Below are 16485 nucleotides of genomic sequence, written 5' to 3' on the forward strand. Positions count from 1 at the left end.
GTAACAGGTCATAGGATAGGCTGCCTGACTATCAGGTCATGTGGCAAAGGAAGGGGCCAAAGCGTTAGATTGCAACTGGGGAACGTGTCGTCTCTGTGAAGTTTTCGTTTGCAGGCCCTGCTGGCTAAGGTGACCCTGGTGCACTTTGTGCCCTTTCTTTGCTGGCTCTGTAGGTCAGGCTAAGCACCAGTGTCTGGTAGGTTTGAGTTGTGGAGCAGAAAGAAAGGGAAACTATGCTGCACGTAGGATACAGCTTAGGTTTGTGGAAAGAGAATACAGTGACTTCTGCATGAGTCATACTCAGGACTGAAGGAGGGGCAGGCTTACTAGGAACCATATGACTGCAAAGATCAGGTTGGGAAGGAATGCAGATTCTTGGGGTGCTATCAAGAAGGCAGGGAGAAGAGGCTCCCTCACGCAGGACAGTGGGAAAGGAAAAGTGAAGCTTTTTTATAGGTTAGTAAGATATATTGCATTTAGGTCACCAAAGAAGTGTGGGACAATGATGTGAAACCTTTGAAGCAAAGCCTGCTTCTAATGCAAACACAGAAGATGGAGACTTTGTTTTACAAATAGTCACATGTAAAAGACAGTGAGTACAAGTTAATCCAGAGGAGATTCTGATTAGACAGAAGAGGAAAATATTTCACAATGAGAGCAATTGGCCATTGGAACAATCTCCGCATAAAGTGGCGGATGCCCAAATGTTTTGACTTGCTTCTAAGATTCATGTGGACCATTTTGTCTAGACTATGCTTTTACCAAGAAAAGTTGGACCAGATGAACTTTAAGGTCCCCTCCCAAGCTGGTATTCTGATTCTCTGCAGGTTTTCATTTATAGCACAACTTCATGCCTGTATAACTATTGTACATCTCCCTGCATAACTTTACTACTTCAAAGCATAACATATTTGAGAAAAAATTATTTATAACTACATATTGGATAATAGGTTGCTACGAAACGGTATCCTTTAAAAAGCAGGGCATGTCATTTGCTTAGCTTTGCTATACTGCTCTGTGATATATGATGCAGAGATAGCATATGGATTTTCTAGTTGTCTTACAAGCCTGAAAACTGCCAGGCACATTTAAGACATTGGAGCCAAGTAAGCATTCCCCACACTAAAGGATAGATTGTACTTAGATCTAGTGCATGAGAGAGCTCCAAAATAATATGTGGAAAAAATTTCTGGTCTAAGTTCCCAATGACCAGCTGTAAATTATCTAAAATATATCAGTGCACAGAAAAAAATAGTTTTTTAAAGAGACAACAAAAAAAAAAGCTGGAAAACTCAGTAGCTATGTTAGCATTAATGCAAATCAATATAAGCATAAAATTGATAGTTCATCTATCAATTTGACAGAAAATATCATCCCATCCCTTCCAGCTGGTCCTTAGAGATCACAGGGTCTGAATGTGGCTGGGCTTGATTTATGATTATAATCAATTTGGCACTATAGGTCTGGTTGTGTTCAATAAGAACTTTCACAACCACAGATTCACAAATAGTGCAATTTACCAATCCAAAACTACAGGTCAAGCTGTGCTCAGTAAGAACCGTCACTGTCCCAGATTCACACATAGCACACATAGTTTGGTGTATTGAAACAACAGAAACACAGACTTGGAATTGCTGTTGATAAACAGCACTAGATGTGACAGAGCTCTAACAATAACAATAATATTGTGTCAGCCTGGATAATAATAATAATCCCATGCAGAAGCTAACCAAGCAGGCATCCCTGCTTGTGAAGAGAGGAGAGTAACCCACCAACAGACTCCAAGACCTTTTTGGGTCTTTTGCTAAGTACATGAAAATTCTACCTGGCTTATATACAGCTCAATCTTATTCTCCTCCTCCTTCTTTACATGTAGCATAATCTTAAATGGAGGATAAGTAATATAGTCATGTATGTGGTAGCATGTGCTTCATTAATCTTATTAGCATTCTCAGGGTTTGTGCTTTAATATTTAAATATTTAAACCCTTATTCAGGCAAAAGTTACTTTTTTGGCCATGGTGTCCTTCAAAGTTCTAGTTATATGACTTTGTTTTGTTCTGTTCAGTCCTTCAGAGCCAAAACAGGACCATCCTATCTCCACAGGGCCTCCTTCTTCAGCCCACTCATCCTTTCTTGACGTCAACTATGCAGAACTCAATCTGCAAAGATAGTGTACAAGGAATGTGGTATAGGCTGTAGACAGTAGGCTGTCTTAGACCTTGCCAGGCTTCTTGGCCATCACCCTACACCACCTTAAAATCAGATGAAAGAGGTACATTAAAAATGCATTCATAATCTAGAAATAATCCTAATACAACTCCTGTTGAATTTTCCCAGGCACAGTCTTCTGCAAACTCAGTACAGAAGAATCGGATAGAGGCTAGATTTTGATTTGACCAGAACTACTTCCTTTGTATTCAAAACATCAGCCTAGCTATCAGAACATAGTTAATTATTAATGCATGTGTACAATCAGGACAGCTGACTCTGCAGATTGTTAGCAGGTTAGCATAGTGTACTTCTGTTTAAGCAGATCAGAGAAGGAAAATAGGATTGAAAGTTTACTTGCAATGTTTTGTTAGGCTAAGAAAAATGTAGAATATTCTTGCTAACCACACATCAATGCGGTTTCCACAGTTTCAGTGCATTCCGGATTTACTCTAAGATGTCAAGGATCTTGGATCAGAGAATTCTGTTGTTAGTAATTTCATTTTTAGCAAGTGTGCAGAGTACAAAGGTACTTTCAGAATGGAAGAAGTGTGGTGATCCAGAATGTGAGAGTAAGTAAAAATTTGTTTTTTTCAAAGGGAGTCTGTGGTGTATATGCAGCTATTAGGAATCATAATCTCAAATTATCAATGAAACAGACTGAAAATGAGTAGCCATAGCAAATGTTTGTTGTTAATATACTAAATTTATGAGCAATAGGCTTAAACTTTTAAAACAAAAAGAGAAAAAAAATACTTGCTGGATTGTTGTGTAAGAATATACAGATCAAAGTTCAGTAAAAATACTTTTGAATAGCTAGTTTTTCTCAGGTGTCCCCAAGTGGGCAGTAGAAAACAGATTTAAAGTATTTTTAACTCATTCTTTACAGGCATGAAATAAAATAAAATATAAATAAAATAAAAATTATAGGTTATAAACTGAGAAAGAAGACTCTTTATCATCTGTTTATAGTACAATCTAGCCCATTCTGCAGAACTCTGGTTTTTTCTACTGTAAGCAAACTGGTTTGCGATGGTTTTTGTAATCCTTCTTACAAAACACTCTGTTAGTATTTCCTCTTTACTTATTTTTTCTTCTTTAACGTGAAGTGTGTGCTGTAACTAATTATGTAGTTCTCAAAGAGTAAATAACTCTGCAGGAGGCAGAGCCCCTGAATCACAAGTGGGCAAATAATGTTCCATTTATTATCCACCGATTACCGTTGTGAAACCTGTCATAATCATACTTGAAGCAGTTTCTAAGCTGTTTCCATTGGTTTGGCAGACTTAAGTGTTATATTTTCAGTGTGAATAGCTTCTCCTGAAGTGGAAGAGACCTTAGATTTTCTCTGCTGATGGATTTCTATTTTCTTGTGGAGCCATAACAACTCCAGTAGGTTCTGGGTGTTCAGAGATGTCTATCTTTGTGAACAGCATGAGAAATGGGCTCCAAACTGACCAGAGCATATCAGTAGTGGTTTCTGTGGGGAAAAAGAAAACTTTGGAGACAAAGAAGACTTAAATAATTCAAACTGAATTGGAAGCTTTCATTTTAACAAGAGGTTTAAGGTTTATATTGCTTAAATTTAAATTTATTTTAGTCATAAGAGAAATGTAGTCAAAATACAGAACAAAATCCCTGAAATAAATACTAGGTTTAACTTAGAATTTCTAAAATATAAAATTATAAATATGCTTGGGAAATACTTTTTAGCTGTTTAGGTCTGACTTTAGTAATTGAATTTGCTAATCCTGCAAACACACTTAAGCATTAAAACCTTGGCTAGTGGAAGCCAAGCACTGGAAAATGTCCATATAGGACAAGAGCTTTTCCCCTTGATGTCTGCAGTACATAGGAAAGAAAGCAAGATAGGGCTGCTTTTTGCATTAGTTGATTTCCACTTGATGATAGAAATGGATAAGTATCATAACAAAGTACATACATAAAAATGTTTGCTAATACATCCGTATTTGATATATATCAGATTTCTTCAGTAACTGACTTCAGACAAAATGGATGCTGTATTTGTTTATTTCTTTCCACTTATTATTCCAGAGGCAATGAGCCGAGTTCAAGCCACTACAGACTACTTAGGACCTGATTGCCGGTATCTTAACTTCAAAACAGGGGAGGAGATCATGGTATACTCCAAACTTTCAAGGAAAAATGAAAACTTGTGGACAGGAAGTGTAAGTACTTCAACCTGAAAGACTTTCCCCATAAATATTTGAGATATAATAATAGCATAACAACTGCAGTCTACTTGCTTCTAAGGGTCTTCTATCTCTTTTGGGATATTAACCAGTCATGGATCAATACAGTATTTGGGAGATGGGTCATTGTTACTACCTTTATATAGAAAGAGAAAATCAAATCTTGGCAAAGATCACTCATAGAGAAACAAAGTCAAGATCAGAATACAAGTTTTCTGTTTCCTTCATCTTATCATTTGACTGTAATGATTTCATCTGGTTCCCTTTAAAACACTCAGGTCTATCAGGTCAGGTTCCTACCTACAGGTCTGTGGGTAAGACATCCAGTACTGGGACTTGACTTCACAATTCAGTGCTTAAGGAAAGCTCCCAGAGAAGGTATCATGCATATTTAATGACTTGGAACAAGTGTCAATGAAGTTAGAACAGTCATTTAAGAAGGAATGGATGCATTGATCCAAATAAAGTTTTACTGCTAGTAAAACTGTGTAAGTGCTTCAAAACCACAAGATATTAGTAAATTTTTGGGTTGGTTTTTTTTTTTTTCTGCAAATAAACTGTCACATTTATTGTTTAACAGTGAAATTCTGTCTTCCTTTCTTTCATCCAGGAGTATCTTTGCAGGTACCTCACTATTCCTTGCTTTCCAAGAAGTATCCCTCCATTAAAGGCTCTCTGCAATGGTTTGATGTAAAGCCAGCAGTGGTTTCTCGGCCAGAGGGACTTGATTCTTTTGGACACTATGATTAACTTATTTTCTGTAGTGTTGCCATCTTCATTGTCATTTTCTCTTGAGCTGCTGCTGGCCTCATATCTGAATTTCATATCCTACTTTCCTCGTAACTTACTATGGGTCAACAGTTTTTAAGGCATGACTTTTTTCCCATTTGAGGCAATAGGAAATTTGCAGCCAATTTTAGAAGGAACTGGCGGCAACCATCAGTGCACACAGCACTGTCTTCAGCTGAAGCAGTTTTAAGGCTACTGCCTTGGTTCTGCACAAACACATGTTCATAGAAATAATACAAATAATAGTATGGAGTAATATACTTCCCCTTGCTTTCTGAAATGGCAAGTGCAACACTTCTGTGAAGGAAAAACAAACCAATCTTTTGACAAAACAGAATGAAGGAGATAGGGGGCAGTTCTATAAACTTATTGTTAATCCATAATTTTCCAGCACATATGCAAGTACCTAACATATATATCCCTGAAGTTTAAATGCTCTTATTAGTTTTTTATTTTTTACAGAAAGGAAAGGATTTTGGATATTTCCCAAGAGATGCTGTGAAGGTTGAGGAAGTTTTAATTGGAGAAGAAGTTGAAGTGCTTACTAAGGTAAACCAACATCACCAGATTTTCCAATGTAGTTTACAGCAATCAAAAATCTAATAGCCAGTTAGAAATTCAACTGTCGATGAATATTTTATTTCAGATAATTCAAAATGTGTTTTTATTATTTTTCCATTTGCGTGTTTATTCTCCTCTAAAGTAATTTCTATATAATTAAAGATACAGAACCTTTAGGAATAATATAATTAAATACAGTTCTTTGTGTAAAGTTATAACAGAGAGTGACAATATATATTGCTGTGGGACACGGTGATATAGAAAATTACACACTAGAACATTTTAAAAGTTAATATTATTCTTCTAGGAAACGGATTTCCTTTGTCTTCATGAAGATAAGTACACTTTTGAAAATGAAGACAACACATTATATGATTACAACAAAGAAAGTGAATATTCATTGTCTGATGCAGAACCAAAGCTGCATGAAAATGAACTCTTAAAACATACAAGAGACTCCATACAAAGTGAAGAAAGAACTGAATCAGTTTCTGAAAATGACTCAGAGGAATCTCACACTCAAGAATCTGTAAACAGAAAGTTGATTAGAAAAGACGATACTGAAGAGCCACAAATGCAAAACAGTCTCCCACTAGAACCTGCTCAAACTCAGTCCAGTTGGATTTCAGGATGGTTTACCACAGAAAGTGAAAATTATGAAGAGCCCTTAAAAGTCATTACTGAATCTGCAGAAGAAAATAAATACCAAGGCAGAAAAATAGAGGTAACAGCTGAAAATTATTTACAGGAGTCAAATTATAAGGAGGAACAAGAACCCCCTGCATCTGGTTGGTTTCAAGGTGGACTGACAAACTTTCTGTATTACAGTGAAGAGAAAGAAGATGCTGATTTGGTATCAGAAAAAAATGATCCACAAATCCATAAAGTTCCTGGTGTGCCTGAGCATTCTAATACTGAACAGGAAACAACAGTCACTGAGGTATTGCCAGAAAAAGAAAAGAGCGAAAGCCAAGAATCCGAATCAAACTGGTTTAATTTGGGTTTAAGTAATGTTCTTAATTTTGGCCATGCTGAGGAAGCTACAATTGCTACAGAGGACCAGAGGAGCAGACAAACAACGGATCAAGCAAATAAGTATGAGGAAGAGCAGACTTTAGACCAGAAAGAATTACATATGGACAAAGAATCAAAGGAAACAGTTAAGGCAGCGACAGATGAGGAGAATTATGCACAAGTAACAGATTCAAACAGTAACAGGCCAAGTCCTGGGGAGATACCAGCAAGTGTACATACTCTTAATGACACCAAAAACACCTCAATTAGCACAGAATCACCTTTTGATATATTAACATGTGACAAAGATAAACCAATTGACCCTTACAATTCAGAAGAAGACTTGGTATCAGAAAGCCAAGTGCTGAAAAACACTGAAGCTGAAAAGAAAAATCAGGAGTCAGAAAGAAGACATGGCCAATCAGGTTGGTATACAAATATCTATAATCGTTTTATTAATTATAATATGGACAAACATGATCATCAACAGGGACATGAATCAATTGCATCAAATTTATTCTTCTCATAACCCAACTCTGAATTGTGATCCCTCAGACACAAGAAATACAGGAAGAAAGCCTGACATATCTGAATTCATATCTGAAGAGCCATTGCCTCTCTTTTAGTCATTCTGCGGACATACTGAAGCTTCAGAGTTCAACAGCCAAAGAAAGGCAAGTGCAGAGTTATGGGGAACTACCAGGAACTGCACATAATCGTCTGGGCATCAAGAAGACCTCATGTGACAGTGAACCGAGTCTTAGACTGGAAGCACCCGAGAAAGACAAACTAGTCAAAGGTTGTGATGCAGAAAAAAATTCAGCATCTAAAAGCCATTTCAAAATGGATAGTAATATAAAAGATGAAATTCAGAAATCAGAGAATAAAAATGTCCAACAGGGTTTTTATGAAAATAGCATCAGATATTTCAGTCAGGATATTTTTAATGATGGACATCATCAGAAATCTGGGGAGTCCCAAGAACTGACTCCAGACCAACCTTTCTCTCCTCATTCCTCATCCAATGGCCTCAGTTTAATAGGTATCAAATTTCCAAAGAAACTGGCCATTTGGAAGACATACGGAGTTTCAGAATGGAAGGTAAAAACTGCTAGCTGAGAAGAACTAAGTTTCCATAATAAAAAAAAGCCTTGGTAAGCCTTGATAAAATACCACAGGGAAAAGAAACTGAAGGCACTTCAAATCAGAAGGTTAAACATAACATATCAGGTAACAGTAATGCAAATACCTCCAAAAAGAATGATCTTTCCTTGTCAGCTGGCAGTGCAAAGTAACAAATAGGGCAGAGGAGAAAAAAACTACAACAAAATCTACCAAACAAGTAGAAGATTGGATAACTCTTGATGCTCTTGCTTATAGCTTGTCAGAGAGGAGCAACAAACTGAACGAATTCCTATAAATGTGCATCACCAGGAAGGTGGAGGAGAACTAACATGGGAAGATTCAAGTTCCCAGCATCAGCTTCTGGTACCAGAGAATGGACAGTCTTAATCTAGATCTCAGAAAGAAATATAAAAATCACCTGTGATACAGTAAAACAAAATACAAATCTGCATCCTCAGATTTCGGCCTATCAATTCAAACCACCATGACAGTGCAAGATACAAAAGCATAGAAAATTAATCTGAGTTTTGAAAGGCATCATCAAACACTACTTCAAAAGACTAAGTAATACCAATCTTCAGATGAATCCAAGTCCAAAAAAGTATTTATAAAGAAAATTTCTTGAGAATAAAAGCAAGAGTCATGTGATATTAGTCTGACCAAGAGTAAACTTTTACCCTGGGAGCCCTCTAAAATAGAAAATATTTTTAAAGAGAAAAAAAAAGACAGTTAGTGTCTCCTAAAGCCATCTAACTAAAAAGCCAGACTTCTATTTTAAAAAGTTGATTAATTAAATCCTGGCAACCTGGGATTGCTCAGAAACCTGGCTGATAGAGTAGATGTTGAAAAAGAAGATACTGTTGTAACTGAAAGGATGAATAATGCTGAACAAAAAAAATGCTGCTACTAAAATTATCTAGGAGAAGAAAAAAAAGAAAGATTCTGAAAACAAGAGTCAAAATCCAGAAATACAAATAATAGCAATTATACTCTACCAAAAGGGGTTCAGTAGTATTTTTACCAGACCATCATGGTCCTTTGCAAATATATTTAGTAAAACTAACAGTTAAGCCTGTCAAAAAAAGTCTAAGCATATATGTTTGGTCAAAAAAACCCAAAGGAAAATTGAAGTAACATTAGGACTAGTACACTTGAATACTGCACAGAAGAATGAGAGGGAATTAAAAGGAAAAGAATCCGAACAATTTAAGATACTACTAAATATAGAGAAGGTGCAGAAAAAAGAAAAACCAGGCAAATATTGTATGACAAACAGATTTACCAAACCCATTAATTGCATTTCAACAATTTTATTTCAATTAAAACAAGATATTAAGCAACCCTTAGAGCATCTCTGTGATGCCAGCAAACTGCTGCAGCAGCACGAGCCATTTGAAAAGATTCATCATGAAATCACAGCTTACTCAACTAAAGATAATGCTGTGTGGAGGCAACAGGTCATTGTATCTGCACAAAAGGGGCACAATTTGGACACTGAGCAGGGAAAATATACAGAAAAAAGAAATGTTCTTCTAGAGCTGCCAGAGGTTTTGTCTGCTATAACAATTAAGTGTGCTGCCCAAACTGCAGCTAAAGTTACTAGAGCAATGTTTCACTAACAGAGATTTAGCAAGAACAAAATATCCTTTGTTTGCAGAAAAAAAATACAACAGATACAACACTGTCTCCTCCTGGTGATTTAAAATGAAGATGTAGTGAGCCTAACTCGTACCAGTTAATGACTGATTTATGATATTTCAAGGATCCGATAATACAAGTTAATATAATGGTAACAGTTTAAGAGCAAATTACTTGTCTTGAATTTGGACCACTGGACTATTTGTGATGTGTATCTTTGGCCAGTACTGTCTTGAAGCATATAATTAAATTAAACAATTTGTAATTTTTTTTTCCTTGTGGGTAAGCACAGTGTGGGTTTTTTTTGAAAGCAGTATTTTATTGGCTCCAGGCAATTTACTCCAAGTCACTAAAACTGGGGCAGCCAGGTGCCTTCAGTCATACTTCTGCATGAACATGCCTGTGGTTTCTTGTATTTTGCAGTGAAACTTGATATCTTGAGGGAATTTGTTAATCTTTAATCCTACATGGCATTTTAACTGTTCTCCCTCTAAAGCTTACCCCACTTGTATCTGGATATAAGAAAGAGATCTCCCTGATCAGGGAACCTGTAGACTATCAAAACCAAACATATTTTTTCCTGAACATTGATTTTTAACTACTTTACTACAACACAAGTTTTGCTTAAAGCTCTATCCTTCAAATTCTGACATCATTATTTGCATAGTGTTTCTTAAATCATAAATCTGTAGCACATTTACTCTAATGTGATACTCTAGTGTTTGGCTTTAAGTTGAGGAAAATAAAAATTAAAAAATTAAAATCTCTGTAGAGGTTAATATCTTACAGGAGTAAGTTGAATCCTCTAAAAATAACCATAATTTCTCTTCACAATTATGTGCAGGAGTAGGCAGAAGAAAGCTACTAGAAGAAACACCAGAGAAGGAACATGAAATGATTGTAGCTGTAGACAGTGGACGTGACAGTGATCAAGATTCAAAAGCAACAGCCATAACTTCAGTAAATTCTGAAATAAAAATGGACAATTCAGTAGCTGACTCTGAAGCTGATGTCAAAAAGTCTTTCTCTGATGCCATCCAGAACTATGTTCCAAGTAATGGTAAGTGCTAAGTTTCTTAATTTTAAGGAAAATAAATTTTCAATCTTAAAAAAAAAAACCCAAAAAACAAAAAAACCAGTTGGAATTATATGAAGTTGACAATAGTAATGTAAAACTTGTTTTATTCCTTATGATCAAACCAGAAGGAGGCTGGATATATCAGATACTTCTGTGCTTGAATGCACTTGAGATCAGAGAAACAATAAAATCTGCATCGTCAGCAGTGATGATTATCATCAAAACGGTAAGAATTCTTTCTTGTGATATAACATTAACATCAGTGCAAATTTAAGCCAGCTACAAGTTATGTTCTGCAATGGAACTCCTAAAAAAAAACCCCAACCTTTTAAATAAACCCTCTGCAGTTCCCTTGCTTCCAGGGTAATCTAATGCCAAATGAGACAGCACAAGAAAATGTCAGGTCAGCTGCTCTTCATCTGCCTCTTTGCAGTACAGAATCTGATGAACTTAGGGTGTGAGGATTTGGGGTTTTGTTTTGTGGGCTTTTTTAACAGCCAGGAAACACCTGAGTGGCATTTTAAAATTTTTGTTTGGTTTTGTTTCTTTGTGGTTTTCTGAGTGAAACTAATAGCTTCCTTTAGTTCTCAGAACAGTGCTCATTAAATTTGCTTGGACTTAAAGAACTTGGGTTATGATGAGTAAAATAACCAGAATACTTCCATTGTTTTTAAAGAGTATTTTCAAAGCTTTGATTCACAAATCTTCCCCTAGTTCATAACTGCCTTAAAAATATTTTTGTAAGCAAATGTATAAAATAGAAAATGGGCTTATTATTGCTATGAGGGTGTCTTAAACATCAAAACGTAGTGCAGAGTAAAGGTGAACCTTAAGGGGCACAACTGCACAAGAAACAGCGCTGCCAGAGCAACGCAAGAAAAGGTAGATGTTGTTGCACTGTCTCCTCCAAATAAAACAGTAGTAGCAGGTAAAGTGCCATATGGTAAACTTCAGTTCGGTGCTTTGGCTGAATTTTGTTTAGATTGGGTAATTGAAGTTTACGAACCGCATAAATTTGTTGCTAATTTCCATGTACGTATATAGAATATGGTTAAATGGTAGTCTAGGACAATGAAAACTGAAGGGCTTTGTCCCTCGTGACCCAGACTAGATTACAACTCACTGATAGTTCACTGCTACGGCCAAACTCGTTCTTGTACTGTTTGATACAGCTAAAAAAGCTAAAAAAGGCACTTCCGCCTTCTACCTATGCCGGTCCCTTAGGTGCTTTGCAGGCAAGTCACTCACCTTGCGTTGTGAAAGTTGTTAGCACACGTTAATTTAAAAAAAAAAAAAAAATTAAATCTTAATAAAAAAATAAATAACAAAACTCAAACCAAACAAAACTAGAGTTAATCTTAGTGAATGAGAAGAGGAAGAATCCCTTGCTGTGTGGCATTGCATCTGCCCTTGCATCGGGATCAGCGGCCCGGCAGGACCATTTTTAGCACAGGCACCTGGCAGCGCTCCGGCCCGCCCAGCCCTGCGCAGCCGGGCTCGCACCGGGACCCACCTGCGGCCCGGCCCGGCCCGGCCCTCCCCGCCCCGCCCCGCCGGGCACCGCCGGCCCCGCCGCCCGGGCCGGGACACGCCTGGCGGGCGTCCCACCGGGAGCCAGGCCTTGCCGGGGAGTTTTATTTCTGTGCCACCCGCTGCCGCCCGGGCGCACATGGAGGCGGCCGGCGCCGCACGGGAGGTGAGTTTCTCTGAGCGTAACTTTGGGGAGGAACAGGAGCGGGTTCCGCGGGGCCACGTCGGTGCCGGAGGACGGGGACGGGACGGTGGGCGCACGCCGAGGGGAGCTGTCGGTCCTTCCCGCCTGCGGTCCCCCTGCCCAGGGGCGGCTCTGCCGCACGGGCCGGGAGCCGCCAGGGAACCGCGCTGGGCGGGCGGGGAGAGCCGGCCCCGGCGGCTCCCACCTGTGCCGCGCGCCCCCCCGTTACCCGCGGCGGCAGTGGTTCTTCCCCCGCCCCCCGCGCGGGCAGTGGTACGGGCCGGTTGTCAGGCGGCGGGCCGGAAGGGGCGCGCGCCGCCCGCGGGAAGATGGCGGCGGGTGGGCGCGGGGGGCCCGGCGGCGGCGGCACGGCCGGGCTGTGGCCGGGGCTGCGGGACAGCGCCCGGCGCTACTGCGGGCTGGCCTGGGAAGGGCTGCGCTGCGTGAGTGAGGGAGTGACGCGGGGCTCGGCGCAGCCCCCGCGAGGGCCGGGGTCTTGTGCAGCGCTGCTGTCGAGAGGCTTGGGCAGGGGAGAAATCGAAATTAAGACTTAACTGCACAGTAGCCTGTTTTTAAGCACGGGTCACATGTAGTAAATTTGAACTGCATTGAGCATGTCGTATCTTTGAGCAAATAGACAGATCCGTTTACAAATGAGATGTGATTGTATGGAAGTGTTTAAAATGTGTTAAATCACCGGTGCGTTCAGTATGTTATTTTAGCATGAGGTTGGTTGAACAGGTATTTCTACCAAACAATCAAGAAATACTGCTATTGGTTCTTCCAGCAGTGAACTGGGTAGACTACTCAAAGGAGAATTTTCCATAGTAAGTTCTCCGTACCTAAAGGGGCCTATAAAAAGGCTGGAGAGGCACTTTTTACAAGGGCATGTAGAGATAGGATAAGGGAGAATGACTTTAAACTGGAAGAGGCTAAGTTTAGATTAGATAAGAGAATTAAATTCTTTACTATAGGGGTGAGGAGGCACTGGAACAAGTTGTCCAGAGAAGCTGTGGATGTCCCATCCCTGGAAGTGTTCAAGGGCAGGCTGGACGGCTTTGAGGAAATAGGTCCAGTGGAAAGTGTTCTTGCCAATGGCAGAGGGATTGAAACTAGATGATCTTTTAGGTCCCTTTCAACCCAAATCATTCTATGATTCTGTAATTATTGGTAGACTCAGAAAGAGAAGGTTTCAGAGCTTTATCTGTTGATGTTCATATCTTGTTGGAACTTCTTTCTTCTTTTTTTTCCTTCACTTGGTAAATCTATCATTTAAAAAGCAAATGCTTCTGTTAACCATTTTTCTCAGAATTTTGGAAAAAAAATAGATATACAAGTTTATATATATCTATAAAATAGATATACATAGTTTACTTATTAGAAGTAAACTATGTCAACATGTAATGTCTGTTTCTGTTGAAAATATTAACCTCTTTTCCTTTAGCTGAAGCTTTTTACTTTACTTTTCAGGCTGTGGCTTCACTGCCTGAAGATATGAGACCTGGCCCTGATCTGTATGGTTTCCCATGGGAAATAGTGATTTGTGGTGGCATTGTTGGAGCCTTGACAATTTTCTTGTTCCTGTACAGAAGTTACCAATCAGTAAGTGTTTTGGTTTAACCCTGGACAGCAGCTGAGCACCACACAGCCACTCTCTCGCTCCCTCTCTCACGTTGGAATGAGGGAGAGAATCAGAGGACTAAAAGCTAGAAAACTGGTCGGTTGAGATGAAGACAGTTTAATAGGGAAAGCAAAAGCTGTGCATGCAACAAACCAAAACAGGGAATTGATTCACGACTTCCCATGGGCAGGCAGGTGTTCAGCTGTCTCCAGGAAAGCAGGGCTCCATTACATGTCGCAGTTACTTGGGAAGACAAACTCCATCACTCCAAACACGCCCCCCCCCCTCCTTCCCTTCACCTTTATGTCCTGAGCATGAAGTCACACGGTGTGGGTTATCCCTCTGGTCAGTCGAGGTCAGCTGTCCTGTGTCCCCTTCCAGCTTCTTGTGAATCCGAAGCCTCCTTGTGGGTGAGGTGGGGCGGGAAGCAGAAGAGGTCTTGACTCTGTGTGAACACTGCTCACCAATAACTAAAACATCCGAGTGTTATCAGTGCTTTTCAGCACAAATCCAAAATAAAGCCCCGTACCAGCTACTATGAAGAAAATTAACTCTATCGCAGAAAAAACCATCACAGGAAGTGTTCAAGTTACTTGCAGATATGTAGAGTGCGTTAATAGTTTGCATTGAAGTTGTTATCCTTCCTGTTCAAGATATATAATGCTTCCGAGTTTTAAATCTATTGTGATTGAATTTAGAATTCCTCTAAAAGAGAAATTGAAAAGTCTGTTTTGTCAAGATAATAAGTGTTTGGACATGTAGTGAGTGACTGTTGTAAGAGGAAATGCAGTGAAACTCGCTGTAGTAAGGCTTCCTTTTTTGTTTTTAATTTCTACACCGGACTTTCAAAGTCAGCCCTTAAATTATTTTCACAGGAGACAGATGTCTAGGGTGTATGTATTGCTGTGTGTATTGATATCTCTGTGACTAGCCTAGCCATAGCCAGAGCAGCTTGGGTCTTTCCAGGTAATTGTAAGCAAAAGCAATCCACATGGTTTCCTGTCAAGAGAGGCATTTTAAAATTGTTTGGACAGTGACACCTGGATTCTGTTTACTGCAACACTGAAACCCTGAAACAATTTAACTGCATGCTCTTTGTAAGCACTGATCTGATGACTTTGAGAATTGCAGTGCTGAAACCTTTTAAGGCACTAATCAGATTGTATTTCTGAGATAATGCCTGTCTTCTCTTGTGAGTAAGTAAAGATCTGATTATTAAAGGTTGCCTACTGTACTTTCCCTGCTAAGGAAATGGGGTCAGTATCTGTAATTCAGTATTCTTTTCACATCCTCTCATACAGACAGTGTGATTTTGGTACTAGGTGTAATGATACTCATGTTTGAAGATTGGTTGCATAGCTGTTTAGTTTTTCACATATGAGCAACTGCATTTTTAGGGTTTTAACATCAACTAACCTTGTCTGTAAGGGGATCTGTGTTTGTGTAAGTTAATGTAACTATAATTTAGTCATACCTTTTGTTCTCTAGAGGCATCCCTCTAGAGAGGATACAAAAAGCATTTGAACTGAAATCATGCAAACAGCTAATCTGGTATTGTTTTGCTCTTGCACATGTCACTTAAGGCGTGAAATATTACAAAAGTTATTGATAGCTTTTTCAGTCATCCATACTTAGAACTGCACTGACTGCTCCTTGAAGAATTGATGGTTACTTAGAAGTAATGGAGTTTAGTTTTGGGGATGATGGGATAAAAGTATACTTATGACTTTCTTACCCTTTTTTTGTTATTTGGTCTCCTTGGCTTTAAGTGAGGAGGAAACAGGGAAGACCTGAGGGACCCATTGTTGCATTAGGCACATGACCCATGTCCAGCCCTAAGAGAAACGTTGTTTCAGTGAGCTGTGTTGTAACAGTTTTGTGGGTTCAGCCAAGTTCTGCATCTCTCGTACCGGCCATTTTTGACAGATTTTGCCTTGCAGTTTGTTAGATTTTGATTCTAGAGCACTAGACCCCACGTGGCTGCTGCTCACTTGGTACTTGCAGGATGCCCATCGGATAGTAGCTTACTGCAGCTTTAGCTATCATGTGTTATATTGTGTGGGAGATTTTTCCCAATGGGAAATCTGAGCTTGTGTGTGGAGCTTCCCCCTCCCTTCCCTTTCCTACTCTTCTGACTGTGCATGTCCACTATGACTTTGCATAGGCAATTGTGGTTATGTAATGAATATACAGAGGTGTGTTATTAAAGTGATCCAGGTGAAAACTAATCTCCTTTCCCCTCTTTTGTCTGATAAGAGTGGAAGAAGGACAGGGCAAACACGCAGACATGGAGGGGGTAAGAGCAGAAGATATGATTGCCTGTGTTTAATAGCAGCCTGTACTTATATTCCTTTTTTAAGTTCCATGGTTAAACTTGGCAAGAAATCACAGCTTAAAAGATTAGTTTTCAGATAGTATGTGAGAGTAATTGATCAGACATTTTCAGTATTTATTCTCTTTCTTTTCAGGTTAGAAGTCGACTTTATGTAGGTAAGCTTATTTTTGATGCTTCATTTTCCATA

The 16485-nt window shown here is 39.2% G+C and overlaps 1 protein-coding gene across 4 annotated transcripts in view; it reads left to right on the top strand.

Annotated features, from left to right (window-relative positions):
• Positions 1 to 2510: 2510 nt before the first annotated feature.
• Positions 2511 to 16485, top strand: part of MIA2 (MIA SH3 domain ER export factor 2) — a 36433-nt gene continuing 22458 nt past the window's right edge. The window contains exons 1-8 of one of the 4 annotated variants that reach the window (XM_042047395.1): positions 2511 to 2782; positions 4266 to 4399; positions 5675 to 5761; positions 6081 to 7212; positions 10395 to 10610; positions 10754 to 10854; positions 13813 to 13944; positions 16432 to 16453. In XM_042047395.1, coding sequence (XP_041903329.1) covers positions 2668 to 2782; positions 4266 to 4399; positions 5675 to 5761; positions 6081 to 7212; positions 10395 to 10610; positions 10754 to 10854; positions 13813 to 13944; positions 16432 to 16453 — 1939 coding nt within the window. In that variant the 5' untranslated portion in view covers positions 2511 to 2667. Of the gene's footprint in view, positions 2783 to 4265; positions 4400 to 5674; positions 5762 to 6080; positions 7213 to 10394; positions 10611 to 10753; positions 10855 to 12176; positions 12325 to 12684; positions 12786 to 13812; positions 13945 to 16431; positions 16454 to 16485 lie in introns of those variants that run through there. The other 3 variants (XM_042047394.1, XM_042047396.1, XM_042047397.1) reach the window with 3 other exon arrangements.

This window comes from Corvus kubaryi, unplaced genomic scaffold (assembly GCF_017639235.1).
Source record: "Corvus kubaryi isolate FWS band 111438036 unplaced genomic scaffold, C.kubaryi_AGA036_p1.0 66, whole genome shotgun sequence".
In the NCBI taxonomy this organism is placed as follows: domain Eukaryota; kingdom Metazoa; phylum Chordata; class Aves; order Passeriformes; family Corvidae; genus Corvus; species Corvus kubaryi.